This window comes from Oncorhynchus gorbuscha, linkage group LG07 (assembly GCF_021184085.1).
Source record: "Oncorhynchus gorbuscha isolate QuinsamMale2020 ecotype Even-year linkage group LG07, OgorEven_v1.0, whole genome shotgun sequence".
Classification (NCBI taxonomy): Eukaryota; Metazoa; Chordata; class Actinopteri; order Salmoniformes; family Salmonidae; genus Oncorhynchus; species Oncorhynchus gorbuscha.
Genome location: NC_060179.1, coordinates 69,617,300 through 69,642,347, shown reverse-complemented (window position 1 = coordinate 69,642,347; position 25,048 = coordinate 69,617,300). Strand labels below are relative to the sequence as shown.

At 41.3% G+C, this 25,048-nt stretch overlaps 1 protein-coding gene across 1 annotated transcript in view; it reads right to left on the bottom strand.

The window, feature by feature from the left end:
* The window catches only part of mertka (c-mer proto-oncogene tyrosine kinase a), a 44,250-nt gene extending 19,871 nt beyond the window's left edge, over positions 1-24,379 (bottom strand). The window contains exons 1-7 of the mRNA XM_046354919.1: positions 24,091-24,379; positions 17,145-17,328; positions 16,668-16,871; positions 16,311-16,411; positions 15,911-16,084; positions 2,211-2,297; positions 1,042-1,157 (exon numbers count right to left, since the gene is read on the bottom strand). Coding sequence (XP_046210875.1) covers positions 1,042-1,157; positions 2,211-2,297; positions 15,911-16,084; positions 16,311-16,411; positions 16,668-16,871; positions 17,145-17,328; positions 24,091-24,175 — 951 coding nt within the window. The 5' untranslated portion in view covers positions 24,176-24,379. The remainder of the gene's footprint in view (positions 1-1,041; positions 1,158-2,210; positions 2,298-15,910; positions 16,085-16,310; positions 16,412-16,667; positions 16,872-17,144; positions 17,329-24,090) is intronic.
* Positions 24,380-25,048: the final 669 nt, after the last annotated feature.

The following is a 25,048-nucleotide window of genomic DNA, read 5'->3' as shown; positions in this document are numbered from 1 at the left end:
TGGGTTGATTAACTGACGAAACATAGGGGTGATCTTCGTGGGCTATACTCAGCCTTGTGTCAGGATGGTAAGTTGGTGGTTGAATATATCCCTCTAGTGGTGTGGGGGCTGTGCTTTGGAAAACTGGGTGTGGTTATATCCTGCCTGTTTGGCCCTGTCCAGGGGTATCGTTGGACAGGGCCACAATGTCTCCCGACCCCTCCTGTCTCAGCTTCCAGTATTTACGCTGCAAAGGTTTATGTGTCTTGGGGCTAGGGTCAGTCTGTTATATCTGGAGTATTTCTCCTGTCTTATCTGGTGAATGTAAGTATGCTCCCTCTAATTCTCTCTCTCTCAGTCTACCTCCCCTCCTGGCCCTGGGAGCATGCCTCAGGACTACTTGGCCTGATGACTCCTTGCTATCCCCAGTCCACCTGGTCGTGCTGCTTTTCCAGTTTCAACTGTTCTGCCTGCGGCTATGGAACCCTGACCTGTTCACCAGACATGCTACCTTGTCCCAGACCTGCTGTTTTCAACTCTCTCTCTCTCTACTGCACCTGCTGTCTCTAACTCTGAATGCTCGGCTATGAAAAGCCAACTGACATTTACTTCTGAGGTGCTAAGCTGTTGCACCCTCTACAACCACTGTGATTATTATAATTATTTGACCCGGGTTGGTCATCTATGAACGTTTGAACATCTTGGCCATGTTCTGTTATAATCTCCACCCGGCACAACCAGAAGAGGACTGGCCACCCCTCAGAGCCTGGTTCCTCTCTCGGCTTCTTCCTAGGTTCCTGCCTTTCTAGGGAGTTTTTCCTAGCCACCATACTTCTACATCTGCATTGCTTGTTGTTTGGGGTTTTAGGCTGGGTTTCTATATAGCACTTTGTGACATCAGCTGATGTAAAAAGGGCTTTAATTAATACATTTGATTGATTGATCGATTGATTGATGGTTAGAGGGCGTGGCATTTGGCCGGAGCGATGTGGATGGGTAGCAAGGCTAGTCTCTCTGTGTCATCATACACCATCTAGGCAGAGAGTGTGGAGCTTTGCTTACCCTGATCTGGCAAGTAGTGAGTGGGGAGAATCCATCGTGTCCAGGGGTCCATCTCAGAACTAGTTTGTTAGATTCACGTTGTATCACTGTGACCTCAGAGACAGGAGCTGGAAGCACTGCAAACATACCAAACACAATCCATCATCACGAGAGAAGGGGAATAAAATCCACGTAATCCCCATACAGTAATAATTACAGCCAAAACAGCAATCCATAAATTAACAAATAAAACCGAAAAACACCAGAGCAGCGACCTAACACCGTGGCTGACTCACCAAGAAGTACCGTGGCTGACTCACCAAGAAGAACCGTGGCTGCCTCACCAAGAAGTACCGTGGCTGACTCACCAAAAAGCACCGTGGCTGCCTCACCAAGAAGCACCGTGGCTGCCTCACCAAGAAGCACCATGGCTGCTTCACCAAGAAGCACCATGGCTGCCTCACCAAGAAGAACCGTGGCTGCCTCACCAAGAAGCACCGTGGCTGCCTCACCAGGAAGCACCGTGGCTGCCTCACCAGGAAGCACCGTGGCTGCCTCACCAGGAAGCACCGTGGCTGCCTTACAAAGAAGCACCGTGGCTGCCTCACCAAGAAGCACCGTGGCTGCCTCACCAAGAAGCACCGTGGCTGCCTCACCAAGAAGCACCGTGGCTGCCTCACCAAGAAGCATCATGGCTGCCTCACCAAGAAGCACCGTGGCTGCCTCACCAAGAAGCATCGTGGCTGCCTCACCAAGAAGCACCGTGGCTGCCTCACCAAGAAGCACCGTGGCTGCCTCACCAAGAAGCACCGTGGCTGTCTCACCAAGAAGCACCGTGGCTGCCTCACCATGAAGCACCGTGGCTGCCTCACCAAGAAGCACCGTGGCTGCCTCACCAAGAAGCACCGTGGCTGTCTCACCAAGAAGCACCGTGGCTGCCTCACCACGAAGCACCGTGGCTGCCTCACCAAGAAGCACCGTGGCTGCCTCACCAAGAAGTACCGTGGCTGCCTTACAGGGCACCACACACTGAGATTTAGGGCACTATTACTGCTCAGACAGCCTGAATGTGCACTCAAAAAGATCAAAGCCCATTTTCACAAAGTGCTAATCTAGGATGATCTCCCCTGTCCATGTTATCTTATTCAAACAGTTCAAAGTGTGGGAGGAGACTTTGGAATCCAGATTACCTTTAATGTTGACGTTAGCTTCCCTGGAAGTAGTGACACCTTTCTGGTTGTGGGCCTCACAGCTGAACTGGGTGTACTTGTCCACACCTACAGACAAAAACATAACACAGCAGAACATGTTAACTGAATTGTACAGAAGGACAAGGTAATGGAACATGTTTTATAATGATAACGCTTCCAGTGTAAAGTTTAACTTTGTGTATAACCAAATAAAAGTATGTTTCAGTTCAACTTTGTGAACTCAACCGATGAAATATTTCAATTGAAACTTTTACAAACAATATACTGTATTTATCATGGGCATACAGTACAGTAACTACTGAAATGCAATAGAAAGTAAGTCAAGGTCTTGATAACGTTCATGCCTCTACCAACTACCACACAAACAGAAAAATCAGCCGCAAAATGAACATGTCAAACAATGTGATACAAGCCAACGAAAGACACTTTTTAATTTCATTCCCTTCCTGTTACCGCCTGAAAGTGAATGTTACTAATAATAGTTTACCATTAGCAGAATACAGGACTACATGTACTGTAGTGGGTAAAGTGTTAGACCATGAACAGAGCTGTGTCAGCTTGACAGGGGGAAGAGCTTTAGTCCTGAGTAGACCGAAAGAGAATTATTGACGTGAGTGGTTTGAGTGGTTTGTTGTGAGCGTGAGATTAAACGCTGTAAACCACAGTCATCCTTGAATCATCCTTGAATCATCCTTGACAAAACATAGGCCTAGTGTTAGGTTAGATAATGGCAGTACCTCAACAATAAACTAAAATTTTGAATCTTTCCACTTTGCAACCGCTTCTGATCTACTAAAGTCCCGACTGGACCAATGGCGTCTCTCTCAATGCCTGGGTTCTTTCTCCTGGCTACCACCACACAGGAGCAGTGTTTAAACCCTGCATCTGCCCAGCGTAGGCCTGCTCCAAATAATGCCCTTTTGTGCTGTTGTTTTTTTCCACACTGTCCAGTGTTTCATGCTTGGAAACCTTTTCCACAACAATGCACTGCTTGCTCTGCCTCCAAGCTCAGAAACCATTCCACAATGCACTGCTTGCTCTGCCTCCAAGCTCAGAAACCATTCCACAATGCACTGCCTGCTCTGCCTCCAAGCTCAGAAACCATTCCACAATTCACTGCTTGCTCTGCCTCCAAGCTCAGAAACCATTCCACAATTCACTGCTTGCTCTGCCTCCAAGCTCATAAACCATTCCAGAATTCACTGCTTGCTCTGCCTCCAAGCTCATAAACCATTCCACAATTCACTGCTTGCTCTGCCTCCAAGCTCAGAAACCATTCCACAATTCACTGCTTGCTCTGCCTCCAAGCTCAGAAACCATTCCACAATTCACTGCTTGCTCTGCCTCCAAGCTCATAAACCATTCCACAATTCACTGCTTGCTCTGCCTCCAAGCTCAGAAACCATTCCACAATTCACTGCTTGCTCTGCCTCCAAGCTCATAAACCATTCCACAATTCACTGCTTGCTCTGCCTCCAAGCTCATAAACCATTCCACAATTCACTGCTTGCTCTGCCTCCAAGCTCATAAACCATTCCACAATTCACTGCTTGCTCTGCCTCCAAGCTCATAAACCATTCCACAATTCACTGCTTGCTCTGCCTCCAAGCTCATAAACCATTCCACAATTCACTGCTTGCTCTGCCTCCAAGCTCAGAAACCATCCACAATTCACTGCTTGCTCTGTCAAATATTGACATTTTAAATAAGAGTGTTTCAAAAGTACAGAAGCTTACCTCCTAAGTCCAGTATAAGGTCTATATAAATTAGAGGTAGACCGATTTTGATTTTTTTCAACGCTGATACCGATACCTATTATTGGAGGACCAAAAAGGCCGGTACCGATACCTCTTAAGCCTATGCCTTACTTTTTTGAACATTCTGTTAAAAATCGCGCAACATTTCAGCGTCCTGCTACTCATGCCAGGAATATAGTATATGCATATGATTAGTATGTGTGGATAGAAAACACTCTGACGTTTCTAAAACTGGTTAAATCACGGCTGTGACTATAACAGAACGTGTGCTTCGTCGAAAAGCCCAAGGAAAACTGTTCACCAAAAAGTGGAAAAAAATATCAATGTGCCACTTGCATGTATTGTCTATGGCACAGCAAATTAGATGGGGCCGAGATTACAAGTCCTACAGCTTCCACACGATGTCGCCAGTCTTGGCAATTGCCTGGGAGTTGTTCCTTGATCTAACGAAGAAGAGAGACCCCATTCCATCCGGTCTCCGACAGGATGTTTTGGAAGAGAGATTTCCGACCATGATTTGAAGACGTGGAGCTATTGAATATACATCGCCCCGTGATCAATTTGATAGATTATTAATGTTTACTAATACCTAAAGTTGGATTACAAAAGCATTTTGAAGTGTTTTGTGGAAGTTTATAGTCAACTTTTTTAATTAAAAAAGATGATGTTGTGTTTTAAAACTGTTTTTTTCTGGATCACACACTTTTCATAGATGGATATTTTGGGTATATATGGACCGATTTAATCGAAAAAAGACCCAATAGTGATGTTTATGGGACATATAGGAGTGCCAACAAAGAAGCTCGTCAAAGGTAATGAATGTTTTATATTTTATTTCTGCGTTTTGTGTAGCGCCGGCTATGCTAATTATTTTGTTTACGTCCCCTTCAGGTATTTCGGGGTGTTGCATGCTATCAGATAATAGCTTCTCATGCTTTCACCGAAAAGCATTTCAAAAATCTGACTTGTTGGCTAGATTCACAACGAGTGTAGCTTTAATTCAGTACCCTGCATGTGTGTTTTAATGAACGTTTGAGTTTTAATGAGTGCTATTAGCATTTGGCGTAGCACATTTGCATTTCCAGATGGCTGGGTGGGACGCAGACGTCTCAGGGGACGCTAAGAGGGACGCTAAATCAGCCGATTTTTACATTTTTAATTTTTAATTTATAATAATGACAATTACAACAATACTGAATTAACACTTATTTTAACTTAATATAAAACAGCAATAAAATCAATTTAGCCTCAAATAAATAATGAAACATGTTCAATTTGGTTTAAATAATGCCAAAACAAAGTGTTGGAGAAGAAAGTAATATGTGCCATGTAAAATATGTGCTATGTAAAAAAGCTAACGTTTAAGTTCCTTGCTCAGAACATGAGAACATATGAAAATTGGTGGTTCCTTTTAACATGAGACTTCAATATTCCAAGGTAAGAGGTTTTAGGTTGTAGTTAATATAGTATTTATAGGACTATTTCTCTCTATACCATTTGTAGTTCATATACCTTTGACTATTGGATGTTCTTATAGGCACTATAGTATTGCCAGTATAACAGTATAGCTTCCGTCCCCCTCCTCGCCCCTACCTGGGCTCGAACCAGGAACACATCGACAACGGCCACACTCGAAGCATCATTACCCATCGCTCCACAAAAGCCGTAGCCTTTGCAGCTCAAGGGGAATAATTACTCCAAATCTAAAAGCGAGTGACGTTTGAAACAGTATTAGCGCACACCCAGCTAACTGGCTAGCCATTAGGCTGATAGGCTTGAAGTCATAAACAGCGCTGTGCTTGCGAAGAGCTGCTGGCAAAATGCACGAAAGTGCTGTTTGAATGAATGATTACGGGCCTGCTGCTGCTCAGTCAGACTGCTCTATCAAATCAGACTTAATTATAACATAATAACACACAGAAATACGAGCCTTTGGTCATTAATATGATCGAATCCGGAAACTATCATTTCGAAAACAAAACATTTATTATTTAAGTGAAATAAAATACTGAACGGTTCCGTATCTAATGGGTGGCATCCCTAAGTCTAAATATTCTTGTTACATTGCACCCACGAAGCATCGTTACCCATGGCTCCACAAAAGCCGCGGCCCTTGCAGAGCAAGGGGAACCACTACTTCAAGGTCTCAGAGCAAGTGACGTCACCGATTGAAACGCTATTTAGCGCGCACCACTACTAACTAGTTAGCTATTTCACATCCGTTACACTAGCAATTTACCTTGGCTTCTACTGCATTCGCGTAACAGGCAGGCTACCTAGTTAAATACATTTTTATTTTATTTTTTATAATCGAAAATCGGCGCCCAAAAATACAGATTTCCGATTTTTATGAAAACTTGAAATCGGCCCTGATTAATCTGCCATTCCGATTAATCGGTCGACCTCTAATATAAATACCTATAAATCCTTCATAAACTAAAACCTTACGCTTTGGTAAAACTATGATCAAAGTTTTGACATCTCTCAAAGTCTCATGATCTCTCTCATTTTCACTCAGAGTTACTGAATACTTCCAGCAGGGTTGAAGTTCTTCAAACAGACAAATAAACTAACCTCCCATTACAAACTGAGATAGGCTGTAGAGAAGCCAGTGAATGGTCACAGAGAGGGAGAGGGAGAGAGAGGGAGAGAGAGAGAGAGATAAAGACAGAGTAAAAAGAGGGAGAGCGAGCGAGAGAGTGAAAGAGAGAGAGAGCAAAAGAGAAAGAAAGAGAGAAATAAAGAGAGAGCACGAGAGTGAAAGAGAGAGTGAAAGCGAGAGAGAGAGAAAAAGTAAGCGAGAGAGAGAGAGAGAGTTACTCAGTTTATGATACTGGTTTTATAGAGCAGGAAAGCCTTTTTTGGCAAACCAAGGTTTGTCTATTTCAGGCAACAGCGAAAAGAGCCAAATCTAGTAAATAACAGCCAACGACTGCGTCCAGCTTCCCTTTCTATATAGTGCATTAAAGTTGACCAGAGTTCTATGTCCCTGATCAAAAGTAATTCACAATAAAGGGAATCGGGTGCCATGTTAACAGCGTCTTTCAGAGGACCTTCCAACTCACAGATCATTCAATGAGTACTACAGAGTCTAAATAAAAAGACAACACACAAAGCAAAGGTCAGACACTTGCTCTTCACACCAACACCATTTATTGGTGGCTGTCCTAGACAACTCTTGCAGCCCAAAACGGAATCTCTTGAGACTTGCAAGTGACCATTCCAACTAAAAGGCTAACAACATTGAAACTGGTTTAGTGGATTACAGTAAATGCATAGAGAGAGTGAGTGGGTGGAGTGACCTGAAACTGGTTGAAATACTATTTAAAATCTCTCAAATACTTTTAGCATTTGCTTTAGTCTGCCTAGAGTGCCAAATGGCCAGGGATTTGCACTTTTGCGACTATTCTATTGGTTCGATTAGGTCAGGCAACCTCAATCAAGCCTAGATGTATGATCTCTCTGTAACCAGTAAGCCAAATGTATGATCTCTCTGTAACCAGTGAGCCAAATGTATGATCTCTCTGTAACCAGTAAGCCAAATGTATGATCTCTCTGTAACCAGTGAGCCAAATGTATGATCTCTCTATAACCAGTGAGCCAAATGTATGATCTCTCTATAACCAGTGAGCCAAATGTATGATCTCTCTATAACCAGTAAGCCAAATGTATGATCTCTCTATAACCAGTGAGCCAAATTTATGATCTCTCTGTAACCAGTAAGCCAAATGTATGATCTCTCTGTAACCAGTGAGCCAAATGTATGATCTCTCTGTAACCAGTAAGCCAAATGTATGATCTCTCTGTAACCAGTGAGCCAAATGTATGATCTCTCTATAACCAGTGAGCCAAATGTATGATCTCTCTATAACCAGTGAGCCAAATGTATGATCTCTCTGTAACCAGTGAGCCAAATGTATGATCTCTCTGTAACCAGTGAGCCAAATGTATGATCTCTCTATAACCAGTGAGCCAAATGTATGATCTCTCTGTAACCAGTGAGCCAAATGTATGATCTCTCTGTAACCAGTGAGCCAAATGTATGATCTCTCTATAACCAGTAAGCCAAATGTATGATCTCTCTGTAACCAGTGAGCCAAATGTATGATCTCTCTGTAACCAGTGAGCCAAATGTATGATCTCTCTATAACCAGTGAGCCAAATGTATGATCTCTCTGTAACCAGTGAGCCAAATGTATGATCTCTCTGTAACCAGTGAGCCAAATGTATGATCTCTCTGTAACCAGTGAGCCAAATGTATGATCTCTCTGTAACCAGTGAGCCAAATGTATGATCTCTCTGTAACCAGTGAGCCAAATGTATGATCTCTCTGTAACCAATGAGCCAAATGTATGATCTCTCTGTAACCAACCAGTGAGCCAAATGTATGATCTCTCTGTAACCAGTGAGCCAAATGTATGATCTCTCTGTAACCAGTGAGCCAAATGTATGATCTCTCTGTAACCAGTGAGCCAAATGTATGATCTCTCTGTAACCAGTGAGCCAAATGTATGATCTCTCTGTAACCAGTGAGCCAAATGTATGATCTCTCTATAACCAGCCCTGGAAGTATTGCATTGCGGTTCCAAGTCCAACAAACAGTGTGTAATTATCAGGTTTGGCCAGGTTCCATTCTATTTCTATGGTTCCATTCTACCAGACTTTCACTGCTGAACCTCATATAACCCAGTATGCGTCCCAAATGGCATTATATTCTCTATATAATGCAGTGCACTACTTTTGACCTGGTTCAATTGGGCTGTAGTCAAAAGGAGTACACTTGGGGACACACACCTCTGCCCCAATGTCTTTTTCCATTTTCAACTAAAGTAGAATCTAAAATCTTTGAATACACTGTAACACATTTGTTCCCTTTGTGCTCTGAGGAGATTGTGGGAATGTAATGTGGTCATGGTCTGACCCTGTACTGTGCCTCTGGGGACTAGGTTTGTAAATCATTATGTAACATGTATTTTTTCTGGGAGAGAACAGTGGCTAACTGGACTTTAATATACAGAAAGGAAAATGGTCAGAATTTGAGGGAGCAAAGGCTACCTGTAACAACAGTAGGCTACCACCCCAGTAACAAAAGCTGAACAGGCCCAATCAGAATCGAGTCAGAAAAGGGAAGGAAACTGCTCAGTGTTAGTGGGAGGAAAGGCTACCCGTAACATCCAGAGATATGGATGTCAGTCAACCCTGCCAGCCTGCAGCCAGGCAGTCCCCAGCCAGCTCCCCTTTCCAGTCCCTCCCTGTAAAGCAGAGTGGGGGTGGTGGGCCATCCCGTGAATGAGGCCTTTGTCCAGGGAGCCATCCCCCGATCTGTCCATCTTCCCTACAACCCCCATCACACACACACACACACACACACACACACACACACACACACACACACACACACACACACACACACACACACACACACACACACACACACACACACACACACACACACACACACACACACACACACACACACACACACACACACACACACACACACACACACACACACACACACACACACATGCACAGCCACAGCACATGCTGGATTAAAACACAATGTTGGCCTCTAACCCTCCACCCTTCACCTCCCAACCAGTAGCTCTACAACTCATCACTGTGTCTGGACAACTAAAGGCTCTACAACTCACCACTGTCTGGACAACTAAAGGCTCTACAACTCACCACTGTGTCTGGACTACTACAGGCTCTACAACTCACCACTGTGTCTGGACTATCACAGGCTCTACAACTCACCACTGTGTCTGGACAACTAAAAGCTCTACAACTCACCACTGTGTCTGGACTACTAAAGGCTCTACAACTCACCACTGTGTCTGGACTACTAAAGGCTCTACAACTCATCACTGTGTCTGGACTACTAAAGGCTCTACAACTCACCACTGTGTCTGGACAACTAAAGGCTCTACAACTCACCACTGTGTCTGGACAACTAAAGGCTCTATAACTCACCACTGTGTCTGGACTACTACAGGCTCTACAACTCACCACTGTGTCTGGACAACTAAAGGCTCTACAACTCACCACTGTGTCTGGACAACTAAAGGTTCTACAACTCACCACTGTGTCTGGACTACTACAGGCTCTACAACTCACCACTGTGTCTGGACTACTAAAGGCTCTACAACTCACCACTGTGTTTGGACTGCTACAGGCTCTACAACTCACCACTGTGTTTGGACTACTACAGGCTCTACAACTCACCACTGTGTCTGGACAACTAAAGGCTCTACAACTCACCACTGTGTCTGGACAACTAAAGGCTCTACAACTCACCACTGTGTCTGGACTACTAAAGGCTCTACAACTCACCACTGTGTCTGGACTACTACAGGCTCTACAACTCACCACTGTGTCTGGACAACTAAAGGCTCTACAACTCACCACTGTGTCTGGACAACTAAAGGCTCTACAACTCACCACTGTGTTTGGACTACTACAGGCTCTACAACTCACCACTGTGTTTGAACTACTAAAGGCTCTACAACTCACCACTGTGTCTGGACTACTAAAGGCTCTACAACTCACCACTGTGTTTGAACTACTAAAGGCTCTACAACTCACCACTGTGTTTGGACTACTAAAGGCTCTACAACTCACCACTGTGTTTGGACTACTAAAGGCTCTACAACTCACCACTGTGTCTGGACTACTACAGGCTCTACAACTCACCACTGTGTTTGGACAACTAAAGGCTCTACAACTCACCACTATGTCTGGACTACTAAAGGCTCTACAACTCACCACTGTGTCTGGACTACTAAAGGCTCTACAACTCACCACTGTGTCTGGACTACTACAGGCTCTACAACTCACCACTGTGTTTGAACTACTAAAGGCTCTACAACTCACCACTGTGTCTGGACTACTAAAGGCTCTACAACTCACCACTGTGTTTGAACTACTAAAGGCTCTACAACTCACCACTGTGTCTGGACTACTACAGGCTCTACAACTCACCACTGTGTCTGGACTACTAAAGGCTCTACAACTCACCACTGTGTTTGGACTACTACAGGCTCTACAACTCACCACTGTGTCTGGACTACTACAGGCTCTACAACTCACCACTGTGTTTGAACTACTAAAGGCTCTACAACTCACCACTGTGTCTGGACTACTACAGGCTCTACAACTCACCACTGTGTCTAGACTACTACAGGCTCTACAACTCACCACTGTGTTTGGACTACTACAGGCTCTACAACTCACCACTGTGTCTGGACTACTAAAGGCTCTACAACTCACCACTGTGTTTGGACTACTACAGGCTCTACAACTCACCACTGTGTTTGGACTACTACAGGCTCTACAACTCACCACTGTGTTTGAACTACTAAAGGCTCTACAACTCACCACTGTGTTTGGACTACTACAGGCTCTACAACTCACCACTGTGTCTGGACTACTACAGGCTCTACAACTCACCACTGTGTCTGGACTACTAAAGGCTCTACAACTCACCACTGTGTCTGGACTACTACAGGCTCTACAACTCACCACTGTGTCTGGACTACTAAAGGCTCTACAACTCACCACTGTGTTTGGACTACTACAGGCTCTACAACTCACCACTGTTTTTGGACTACTAAAGGCTCTACAACTCACCACTGTGTCTGGACTACTGGTGACATAAATGTAAAGTTGTGTATCGTGTGCGTAGCAGTGAAAATCAATGCAGTGCTTTTTGATAACACTACCAAGGGGAAAATAATATATATATATATATATATATATATATATAAACTAAACAGTACCGGACCCAAATCAAACCACAGAGCTCAAAAGATTCATGAATTATTTTAATCCCTTTTTCATGGTATCTAATTGGTAGTTACAGTCTTGTCCCATCGCTGCAACTCCCGTACGGACTCTGGAGAGTCGAAGGTTGAGAGCCGTGCGTCCACCGAAACATAACACAGCCGAGCCGCACTGCTTCTTGACACAATGCCCGCTTAACCTTTGAGAAGAACATCCCTGCCAGTCAAACCCTCCCCTAACCCCGACAACGCTGGGACAATTGTGAGCCACCCCACAGGTCTCCCGGTCGCGGCCAACTGAGACAGAGCTTGGACTCAAACCAGGATCTCTAGGGGCACAGCTAGCACTGTGATGCACTGCACCACTCGGGAGGCCCTAGATTCATAAATTCAATGGAAAATATATGTAAGGATAAAATACAATTAAATATGGGGGATTGGAAACAATGTTCCCACCAAACAATTTGATAGAACCCACAATCTATATACTATATTAAAGCTGATCTACCCCCCCCAAAACAAATAAATAAAAAATAAGGAATGCTTGGCCCCAGGTCACCAAGTAAATTAACTGCTGTAAATTGAGCCAATAGAGCCAATGTTATGTTTTCACATTGAAGACAGGTGTTTGTCTGTGGGAGAACCTAATGGAGGCAGGTAACTTCAAGTTTTATGCTCACAACACTGCTCAGCTTCAAGATATTTATTACTAATGAATCATTAAGGCCCCTTTAGGTGTTTTGGAGCGTTTCAAAGGTGCAGTCCCCACTCTGTGCAAATCTCCAGGCCAAAATGTTGTAGCCCTACTCAGTCCTGACCAGTGGTGGGAAAAGTACCCAACTGTCATACTTGAGTAAAAGTAAAGATCCCTTCATAGAAAATAACACCCAGTAATTCTACAGACAGACAGACAGACAGACAGACAGACAGACAGACAGACAGACAGACAGACAGACAGACAGACAGACAGACAGACAGACAGACAGACAGACAGACAGACAGACAGACAGACAGACAGACAGACAGACAGACAGACAGACAGACAGACAGACAGACAGACAGACAGACAGACAGACAGACAGACAGACAGACAGACAGACAGACAGACAGACAGACAGACAGACAGACAGACAGACAGACAGACAGACAGACTGTTCAAGCATGAGTGGAACGAATTGCAAAAATCTCTGAAGTTGGAGACTTTTATCTCCCTCACCAACTTTAAACATCTGCTATCTGAGCAGCTAACCGATTGCTTCAGCTGTACATAGTCCATCGGTATATAGCCCACCAAATCTATCTACCTCAGCTCCATACTGTTTATATTTTATTTACTTTAATGCTCTTTTGCACACCAGTATCTCTACCTGCCCATGTTCATCTGATCATTTATCACTCGAGTGTTAATCTGCTAAATTGTAATTATTCGCTCCTATGGCCTATATATTTCCTACCTCCTCATGCCTTTTGCACACAATGTATATAGATTTTTTTTCCTACTATGTTATTGACTTGTTTATTGTTTACTCCATGTGTAACTCTGTGTTGTTGGCTGTTCATACTGCTATGCTTTATCTTGGCCAGGTCGCAGTTGCAAATGAGAACTTGTTCTTAACTAGCCTACCTGGTTAAATAAAGGTACAATAACAATTTTAAAATAAAAATCAAAAAAAGGAGGGAGTCCTCATAAGTGGTTAGCTATTCAGCACTGTAACCCTGGGGGACCACAGTTTCAGTGAACATGGTGATACATCTCTCTGTGGTAGCAGGACAGAAAGAGAGAAAGTGGGATAGGGCAGAGAGAGAGAGAGACGAGACAGAGACTGTAAGAGACACACAGTGAGAGACAAAAAGAGAGAGGAAAATGGAGAGAAGCGGGAGAGAGAAATGGATGGAGGGAAAGAGAGAAAGGGAGAGACAGATGCTGAGACTGTAGATAGACTGACATCACAGTATTCCGACCTCCAACACATCTCTGCTACAGCTGAGTAGGACACAGCTCTGCACATTTTACACTGATAAACACACAAACACTGACACGAATGTCCTTTACCATCGCTTATGAATAACTAACCAAAAGACTGCCTGGACACATTCAGCGATATGAGGAAACTGTATTCCCTCCATAAACCACGACACAAGTTCTTCTTGGTTCTCATACTCTCTTTTGGTCTTACTTCCTCTCACTATCTCAGTCTTACTTTCTCTTTATCGCTCTCTCTCTCTTGGTCTCTATCTCTTTATCCCGGTCTCTCTCTCTCTCTCTCTCTCTCTCTCTCTCTCTCTCTCTCTCTCTCTCTCTCTCTCTCTCTCTCTCTCTCTCTCTCTCTCTCTCTCTCTCTCTCTCTCTCTCTCTCTCTCTATCTCTTTATCCCAGTCTCTCTCTCTCATCTCTCTCTCTCTCTCCCTCTCTCGGTCTCTATCTCTTTATCCCGGTCTCTCTCTCTCTCTCTCTCTCTCTCTCTCTCTCTCTCTCTCTCTCTCTCTCTCTCTCTCTCTCTCTCTCCCTCTCTCTCTCTCTATCTCTCTCTCTCTCTCTCTCTCTCTCTCTCTCTCTCTCTCTCTCTCTCTCTCTCTCTCTCTCTCTCTCTCTCTCTCTCTCTCTCGGTCTCTATCTCTTTATCCCGGTCTCTCTCTCATCTCTCTCTCTCTCTCCCTCTCTTGGTCTCTATCTCTTTATCCTGGTCTCTCTCTCTCCTCTCCTCTCTCTCTCGGTCTCTATCTCTTTATCCCGGTCTCTCTCTCTCATCTCTCTCTCTCTCTCTCCCTCTCCCTCTCTCGGTCTCTATCTCTTTATCCCGGTCTCTCTCTCTCTCTCTCTTCTCTCTCTCTCTCTCTCTCTCTCTCTCTCTCTCTCTCTCTCTCTCTCTCTCTCTCTCTCTCTCTCTCTTTATCCCGGTCTCTCTCTCTTCTCTCTCTCTCTCTCTCTCTCTCTCTCTCTCTCTCTCTCTCTCTCTCTCTCTCTCTCTCTCTCTCTCTCTCTCTCTCGGTCTCTATCTCTTTATCCCGGTCTCTCTCTCTCTCTCCCTCTCTCGGTCTCTATCTCTTTATCCTGGTCTCTCTCTCTCTCTCCTCTCTCTCTCTCTCTCTCTCTCTCTCTCTCTCTCTCTCTCTCTCTCTCTATCTCTTTATCCCGGTCTCTCTCTCTCCTCTCTCTCTCTCTCTCTCTCTCTCTCTCTCTCGGTTTCTATCTCTTTATCCTGGTCTCTCTCCCCCCTCTCTCTCTCTCTCTCTCTCTCTCTCTCTCTCTCTCTCTCTCTCTCTCTCTCTCTCTCTCTCTCTCTCTCTCTCTCTCTCTCACCATTCCGGTCGCTCTCTCTCTCTTACATGAAACAATTAATTTTAATGAAATAACAAGGTAATTTAATTCAGATAAGGGGATTTAAAAAATCGTAATAATATGCACACAGAACAAAACATTTCCCTTAAGAAACCTATGCACACATTTTCTTTAGGACCTAGGAGATTTTGTATGCCAGAAAACCCAACTCAACATTGCAAAATACAACATGACCTACAGTACATTTGTGGTGTTATAAAGGATAGATTCAGGTGAGCCGCTAAGATCCCTATTCAATCTACGTCTGTGTATTAGCCAATGACCTGAATTCAAAGTTTAGCAAAATGGGCAAAGCCCAGTGTGGAATTCCACTTTTCTTATTTTAAGAGGTTTTCTAGGCCTTAGGAGAGAGGCTAAGGGTATCTCCAAAATGGCACCATATTCCCTATGTAGTGCACCACTTTAGCCCAGAGGCTTTGGTCAAAGGTAGTGCACTTGATAGGGAATAGGGTGCCATTTGGGATCCAATCTAAGATGATGGAGCAATAGAACAATCCAATACACCTCCAGACTCTTTGTGAAACCAGAAAGAGGTACTGAGATAGTATTGGCAGCCAGTTCAATACTTCATATGAAAGCAAGATATTGTATGTGCATATGTGTGTATGTGCATGTTCGTGGATATGTGCATGTGTGTAGGTGCATATGTGTGTGTGTATATTTGTGCATGTGCATGTATGTGCATATGTGTGTGTGTGTGTGTGTGCATGTATACGCACGTGCGTGTGCTCATCTGTGCATGAGCCTTTGCATGTGCTCGCGTGTGTGTGTGTGCGTGCATGTATGTGTCTCTCTCACCTGGTACAGTGTAGTTGCTGGGGGAGGAGGTAATGTACCCTATCACACGCACTCCATTGCGTAGCCAGTGGATCCTGATAGGATTCGGGGGACCCACCGCTTCACACGACAGGTTAAAGGGGCTGTTACGAGTTACGTTCCTGTCATCAGGCTGTCTGGTGAATGTTGGTAGACCTAAAAACACACACAGACAAACAGAGTACATGTTTGAGATCGACTACATTGCAGTCAGGCTGTGCAGAATCACCTTACATTGCAAATATCTACTTATTATGATCAAGATCAGTGATTCTATGCCTCCTCTTGCTCAAACTGGTCACCTAAAAGACACAGTATATAAGAACCAGTCATGGAAACCCTTGTCATCCATTTGAAGCACTCGTATGATGTTGGGACTTACCTTCAACCTGGATAATGATAGGCTGGGACTCTATCTCTATGTCACTGACTCTCAGTCTACAGCGGTAGTCCCCAGAGTCAGCTCTCTGGACATGAGTTATGCTGAAACACACAAGTAGTGGAGAAATTTAGCAATCCAGACATTTCAGAACCACCTGATTTATAATACTGATTGCACTCTCTGTGTCACTTTGTGTTTGTGTTTCTATGCTCTGACAAAGGTCGACTGTGACCGGAAGATTGGCATTTTAATTGCAAAAAATTGCAAGGATCTAAGTATCCAAATGCTCTTTTCTTCACATGCTGTGTCTGCCATGAATGTCTCCTGCTCACACCCAAGTCCTCCCATCACATTTACCTGACGGTGGACAGCAGGGTCATGACCCCGTGTGTGACAGTCTGTAGTTCGTTGATGACCACCTGCAGGTTTTCAGCCAGCTCCATGTTGTTCTTCCACCACAGCACGGTGAGGTCCAGGTTGGCGTCAGGGATGTCGATGGAGCAGTTGAACTTTGCCTCGTGGCCCTCGGATAGGTGCACCGAACCCACCGTAGACTTGAACCTGGATGGAATCAAATAGAATAGAATTGAGTTGAATGAAATGGAAGTTTAGTTGAGTTAAATGTTGTTGAATTTTACGGTTGCAAATGAAATCACATCAGTAAGATGTGATTTAAACCTCAGAGGATAGCTCATGTATTGATTAATACAAATACTTATTCCCAAAGGGGTTCAGAATGGTAAAACAAATAACATCTACCTAATGATAATTTAAAAAAGACAAGACAAAAGTTACAACAACAACAATACAAACAAGTGATTAATAGATAGTAACCTCAGCTTCCTGATGTCGTCCTGGCTGAGGTGGACCCTCGGGGCATGGGCTGGTACGATGAGGGTCTCGGGGGATACAGTGGGCTGGGAGGACCGACCCTGACGTCCTGGCATGTGGGGGGAGACCCCGCCACGGCCACGTCCTCCAGAGACACGGTAAACATAGGGACTCCCATGATGCTCAGCTGTATGTGAGCAGGAAGGGACGGTCATTTCCAAAGCCTGATACAATATTATAGACCATCTCTGTCATTTCTCCTACCTTAGATCAATAGTCAATAACTTTATATACTGTATTTCTCACAACAACAACAAAAAACACAAAATAACGCCACAGGGGGATTGGAGAATAATCTGCAATTGAAACTAACATTTCAGTTCCCTACATTTAGTATTTTGCCCTCAGAGTTAGAACTACTCAAATAATTCAAGCCACCACGATTAGCCTAACTCAATGGAAACAAACTATATTGAGATTGTATAGGAGGGGGTGGAACAGCTCATTTGATATTCAATACCACTCTGCATTTGTTTCTCCCTCTCCCTGTGCTAAGGGAGGAACCATACAATGTAAGCAGAGGAATCTCCCAAATATCTGGAGTATTTCAGTCATTTTTCTCAGCAAAGTCATATTCATATAGCCTGATTCCAGATCTGTTGGTACAGTCTTGCCTAAACAGTAAAAAATAGATATGGGACGAAGCAAATATGTGTATGGCAATATCCTTATAAAATATCAAGACAGGCTACTGCCACTTAGCCTGGTCCCAGATATGTTGTTGCTGTCTTGCAAACTCTGATGGTCACAGTTCAACAACCAGCACAGATAAAGGACCAGGCTAGCCCTCACAACCACAAAAAAAAACACATTAAAAAATGACTTGAAAAAAAAACTTTTGTTTTCAGACGTGTGAACAAATCACGTGAAAATGTTCATGTTAACAATATATATATATGTTTGTTAGTTGAGATTTTCACACAAGTCAGAGACGTGGTTTTCAGACACGTGTGAAGTTTCACATGTAGTTTTCCTGGCGAATTTGTTTTTTGCTCGTGTGACTTTTTTTTTGACATGTTAATTTTCACCACTTCCAGCTACATCTGGTTTCCCATCCAGGGACCAACCAGGACCAACCCTGCTTAGCTTCTGAGGCAAACCAGCAGTAGCTATGTCGCTAGAATGAGTGTGCCAAAACATGTAACTGGGGAAAAAAGGCAGCAACGGCCAGGGTAACTTAACCAAAGATAGAGAAAATTGCAGGAAAGAGGGAGGTGTTTTATTTAATTGCATTATCATTAAAGAAAAATCACTGAAACATTTTTTTTGTATCTATTTACAATTAATTTGTTCTCGCATTTTTAAATGATTTCCATGCAATATTTGGTTTGGCTATCCATACTTTTGGGTTTATGTTTTGCTTTCAAGATCAGTCTGTTTGTTTGCAATGCTAAGAATTAAGTTCTCGACTTTAGATGTTTTACTTGTTATTATTGGCACAAAAGTAACTCCCTCACTAGAGGATTTCTCCATATAATATCACTATTACTCTTTAAAGGTGTTTAAAGCGGCAATCAAAGTGTTCTCCCCACCACAGTTTCAGTAAAAAGCTGAGGGATGGGGCTAGAGAAATGCAACCATTCTCAACCACTCCACGCTATGGATGCAAGGACTGACCATCCATAATATCAAAATGATAGTTTTAAACATGCTTTTAGGCAAAACAGTGAACTTTTTACATTTACTTTATTTACAGACATTGGAGTAAAACAAGCTTATATTTTGGCTTCTGATGGGATATACTCATGAGGCATTTACATTATACATTATATTCTTTAAAAAATCTATGGGTACATATCATTAATTTACAAGTTCAAAATGGAATGTTACAACTGAGGATTGCCCCTTTAACAGGAAGTGACCTTCATACAGCAGAACTATGTCGCCATTTGAAGGTCATCCATTAACCTGCCCACCCCAAAAATGATTCTGTCCACTGTTCCGTGAATGTCACACAAAATGGTTCCCTTGTCCCGCATTTGGGCTTTTGTAGATGTGGTCACCCTAATTCAGTGGTGTAAAGTACTTCAGTAAAAATACTTTAATAAATTACTTAAGACATTTTTTGGGGTATCCTTACATTACTTTACTATTTATATTTCTGACAACTTTTACTCCACTACATTCCTAAAGAAAATAATGTACTTTTTACTCCATATATTTTCCCTGACAACCAAAAGTACTCATTACATTTTGAATACGTAGCAGGACAAGAAAATGGTCAAATTCACAGACTTATCAAGAGAACATCCCTGTTCATCCCTACTGCCTCTGATCTAGCGGACTCACTAAACACACATGCTTTGTTTGTAAATGATGTCTGAGTGTTGGAGTGTTCCCCTGGCTATCTGTAAATGATGTCTGAGTGTTGGAATGTTCCCCTGGCTATCTGTAAATGATGTCTGAGTGTTGGAGTGTTTCCCTGGCTATCTGTAAATGATGTCTGAGTGTTGGAGTGTTTCCCTGGCTATCTGTAAATGATGTCTGAGTGTTGGAGTGTTCCCTGGCTATCTGTAAATGATGACTGAGTGTTGGAGTGTTCCCCTGGCTATCTGTAAATGATGTCTGAGTGTTGGAGTGTTCCCTGGCTATCTGTAAATGATGTCTGAGTGTTGGAGTGTTCCCTGGCTATCTGTAAATGATGTCTGAGTGTTGGAGTGTTCCCCTGGCTATCTGTAAATGATGTCTGAGTGTTGGAGAGTTCCCCTGGCTATCTGTAAATGATGTCTGAGTGTTGGGAGTGTTCCCCTGGCTATATGTAAATGATGTCTGAGTGTTGGAGTGTTCCCCTGGCTATCTGTAAATGATGTCTGAGTGTTGGAGTGTTCCCTTGGCTATCTGTAAATGATGTCTGAGTGTTGGGAGTGTGCCCCTGGCTATCTGTAAATGATGTCTGAGTGTTGGAGAGTTCCCCTGGCTATCTGTAAATGATGTCTGAGTGTTGGAGTGTTCCCCTGGCTATCTGTAAATGATGTCTGAGTGTTGGAGTGTTCCCCTGGCTATCTGTAAATGATGTCTGAGTGTTGGAGTGTTCCCATGGCTATCTGTAAATGATGTCTGAGTGTTGGAGAGTTCCCCTGGCTATCTGTAAATGATATCTGAGTGTTGGGAGTGTTCCCCTGGCTATCTGTAAATGATGTCTGAGTGTTGGAGTGTTCCCTTGGCTATCTGTAAATGATGTCTGAGTGTTGGAGTGTTCCCCTGGCTAAAAAACAAGAAAATGGTGCTGTCTGTTTTACTTTATATAAAGAATTAGAAATGATGTATACTTTTACTTTTGATACTTAAGTATATTTAAAACCAAATACTTTTATACTTTTACTCAAGTAGTATTTGACTTGAGTCATTTTCTATTAAGGTATCTTTACTTTTACTCAAGTATGACAATTGGTTACTTTTTCCACCACTGTCCTAATTCCACCTGTGGAAACATATTTTCACATGTGAGGAGAATAACATTATTTCAACCCCAGATTTCAAAACTGCTTATGAAACTGCTAATGAACTTGCAATTCTACATGTGAACTGAGATTTTCACATGTGAATGTTTTTAACATGTGAAATGGCAATTTCCTCACATGTGAAAAGGTGGTGTTAACATGTGAACTCTAAATATATACATTTGAAAATATGGTTCTCTAAATATATACATGTGAAAATATGGTTCTCTAAATATATACATGTGAAAATATGGTTCTCTAAATATATACATGTGAAAATATGGTTCTCTAAATATATACATGTGAAAATATGGTTCTCTAAATATATACATGTGAAAATATGGTTCTCTAAATATATACATGTGAAAATATGGTTCTCTAAATATATACATGTGAAAATATGGTTCTCTAAATATATACATGTGAAAATATGGTTCTCTAAATATATACATGTGAAAATATGGTTCTCTAAATATATACATGTGAAAATATGGTTCTCTAAATATATACATGTGAAAATATGGTTCTCTAAATATATACATGTGAAAATATGGTTCTCTAAATATATACATGTGAAAATATGGTTCTCTAAATATATACATGTGAAAATATGGTTCTCTAAATATATACATGTGAAAATATGGTTCTCTAAATATATACATGTGAAAATATGGTTCTCTAAATATATACATGTGAAAATATGGTTCTCTAAATATATACATGTGAAAATATGGTTCTCTAAATATATACATGTGAAAATATGGTTCTCTAAATATATACATGTGAAAATATGGTTCTCTAAATGTATACATGTGAAAATATGGTTCTCTAAATGTATACATGTGAAAATATGGTTCTCTAAATATATACATGTGAAAATATGGTTCTCTAAATGTATACATGTGAAAATATGGTTCTCTAAATATATACATTTGAAAATATGGTTCTCTAAATATATACATGTGAAAATATGGTTCTCTAAATATATACATGTGAAAATATGGTTCTCTAAATATATACATGTGAAAATATGGTTCTCTAAATATATACATGTGAAAATATGGTTCTCTAAATATATACATGTGAAAATATGGTTCTCTAAATATATACATGTGAAAATATGGTTCTCTAAATATATACATGTGAAAATATGGTTCTCTAAATATATACATGTGAAAATATGGTTCTCTAAATATATACATGTGAAAATATGGTTCTCTAAATATATACATGTGAAAATATGGTTCTCTAAATATATACATGTGAAAATATGGTTCTCTAAATGTATACATTCTGAAAATATATGGTTCTCTAAATGTATACATGGTTCTCTAAATATATACATGTGAAAATATGGTTCTCTAAATATATACATGTGAAAATATGGTTCTCTAAATATATACATGTGAAAATATGGTTCTCTAAATATATACATGTGAAAATATGGTTCTCTAAATATATACATGTGAAAATATGGTTCTCTAAATATATACATGTGAAAATATGGTTCTCTAAATATATACATGTGAAAATATGGTTCTCTAAATATATACATGTGAAAATATGGTTCTCTAAATATATACATGTGAAAATATGGTTCTCTAAATATATACATGTGAAAATATGGTTCTCTAAATGTATACATGTGAAAATATGGTTCTCTAAATATATACATGTGAAAATATGGTTCTCTAAATATATACATGTGAAAATATGGTTCTCTAAATATATACATGTGAAAATATGGTTCTCTAAATGTATACATTTGAAAATATGGTTCTCTAAATGTATACATGTGAAAATATGGTTCTCTAAATATATACATGTGAAAATATGGTTCTCTAAATGTATACATGTGAAAATATGGTTCTCTAAATATATACATGTGAAAATATGGTTCTCTAAATGTATACATTTGAAAATATGGTTCTGTATACATGTGAAAATGTTCTCTAAATATATACATGTGAAAATATGGTTCTCTAAATATATACATGTGAAAATATGGTTCTCTAAATATATACATGTGAACTCTAAATATATACATTTGAAAATATGGTTCTCTAAATGTATACATGTGAAAATATGGTTCTCTAAATGTATACATGTGAAAATATGGTTTCAACAGTGAAATAATTGTAAGCTCATACACTTGTTTGTAAGGGAACTGACACCAACTTTCACTGGGACAGAGAGGAAGGGGGGAATACCAGCAGTTCAGAGGTAAAATAATCTGTTATCAGAGGAAGCAAACTGTTTTGCCTCCCTGGAAGCAATGATCCACTTTGTTAGTGATGCCAGAGTCCAAAGGCCAAACGTGTTCTCTTACTTCTCCTCTTCACACGGTGTCGTAGACTACATACTTTACACAAACCTAGAGAAGCGGGTGAACATCGATACAGTAGAGCATCGCAATATTATTTGTGTAGTTTTTATATCGATACTGTGACTCCAAGAATCGATTTGTAAAAATAAAATAAACAAATTAATGTTTTTGCTAAGTGGTCAACGTTAGCTAGTGCTAGTTGGCTGTACCTGCACCAAAACTCTCTTATACAGGATTTATCATCCTATAACTCAGGGGTACTCAACTCTTACCCTACGAGGTCTGGAGCCTGCTGGTTTTAAACATGAGAGGAGGGGAATAAAAGAGGGATTAATCTATTCAGCACTGAACGTTTGTCCTTACCATAGGTCCCTAAAAGAGTCAAGCAGACATCACTGATCAGCGAAACCCTTAACAATACATCAAAACACTACACTGCATTGAAACAAAAACGGCACATTGGAGTGTGGGGCTGCCCGACAGGTTTGTGCATTCCAAGTAACTGGTCAAACTTAGAATCCTTCCAGGCTATTTTTAATCAATACCACCTGGATTTGGCTTTATAAAATCCCGACAAGCATATACTGTAGGTTGGGATTAAAGTTACACTCTGTAGGAAAATGTAATACCATAAGAGAGTGTTCAGGGGCCCCTAGAAAAACATAAACAAATGGATCCCATGGGATTTACACATGCATATAGCATTGGATTTATATAGGCCTATTTGAAGTGTTCAAGGTATTTGATGATAACAACTTTACTTTTGTCCAATGAAAACAAAAACATAAACAATTGAGTACTGGGGGCTTATCTTAAGGTAATAAACAAGTACTTTTAAAATGAGCCACATTTATAGACTCTTTGTAACCCCCACTAAGGATACATGTAAATGTATGTTTCAACATTTTTGCCAAATAAATACATTCTCACAAGAAATCACTATATGGAATTAATTTACAATCGAACAAATATTAAACTCAAGTTTCAAAATGAAAAACAATGAAACATCGATAATGAATTGCTTGAAAAAAAGCAAGTTGATTTTCATCAAAGACATTAACTTTTGACAGAAAGAGTTGTTCAAAGTCCTCCAAACCGCAAAAATTGTTACATTGTAACTTACCACTGGCCAGATTCCCCCAAATTATGCCAACACTGGTAGAAAGTAAAATAGTCCATAGATGTATCGTAGTTGACTTTTTCGCCATAGTAAAGAATGTGCAATGCGCAGACAATAGGATTTTATCCGCTACCACCTCCTCTCCAATAAAAATGAAACTATTTTCTAGAAGTCGTACGATCTGACACGTTACCACAAATAGTTATCATTCTCATTTCTCAACATCAATGAATAACACAGACATTTATTTTGCTCTAGAATCCAAGCTGTTTTCGTCCATATAAGTGCTTCACTATAGCAGCACAAACGATGACGCCACATGGAATGGTAGGTAAATCAAAACCTTCAAAATAAAAGCCCGGATGATAAAAAAAAACTAAGCGTTGTAGATAACTCATTAAAAAGATATTGAATTTTAATCAATGGCCACTTTTATTACACCAAAAAGAAATGTATCGAAACAATTTTTTTTATATATTTGTAAACCAATAATGAAAAAAATTAGATGTTATGTTCAGAATTTGTCTGTACAGAGAAAACATTTCTACCTGATCCAGCTAAAGTGGGATGGAAAATATTCAATAGGGTCTCTACCAACCAAATATGTGTAGTTTTGGAGGGGGACTGTGTTATATACATATGCATTTATGCATACATTAACGTACTGTTGCTGTGAATGTCAGTTGGAATGGAAAAACACCATAACTACCACGTTTCAAGTTAAGACCCAGATGCAGACAACATCGAATTAACAACAGTTTATTCATCCAAAAGGAGCAGGCAAAAGACAGGTCAAGGACAGGCAGGGGTCAGCAGAGGTCAGTAATCCAGGTACGTGGGGAAAGGTACAGGAAGGCAGGCAGGCTCAGGGTCAGCAGAGGTCAGTAATCCAGGTACGTGGGGAAAGGTACAGGAAGGCGGGCAGGCTCAGGGTCAGCAGAGGTCAGTAATCCAGGTACGT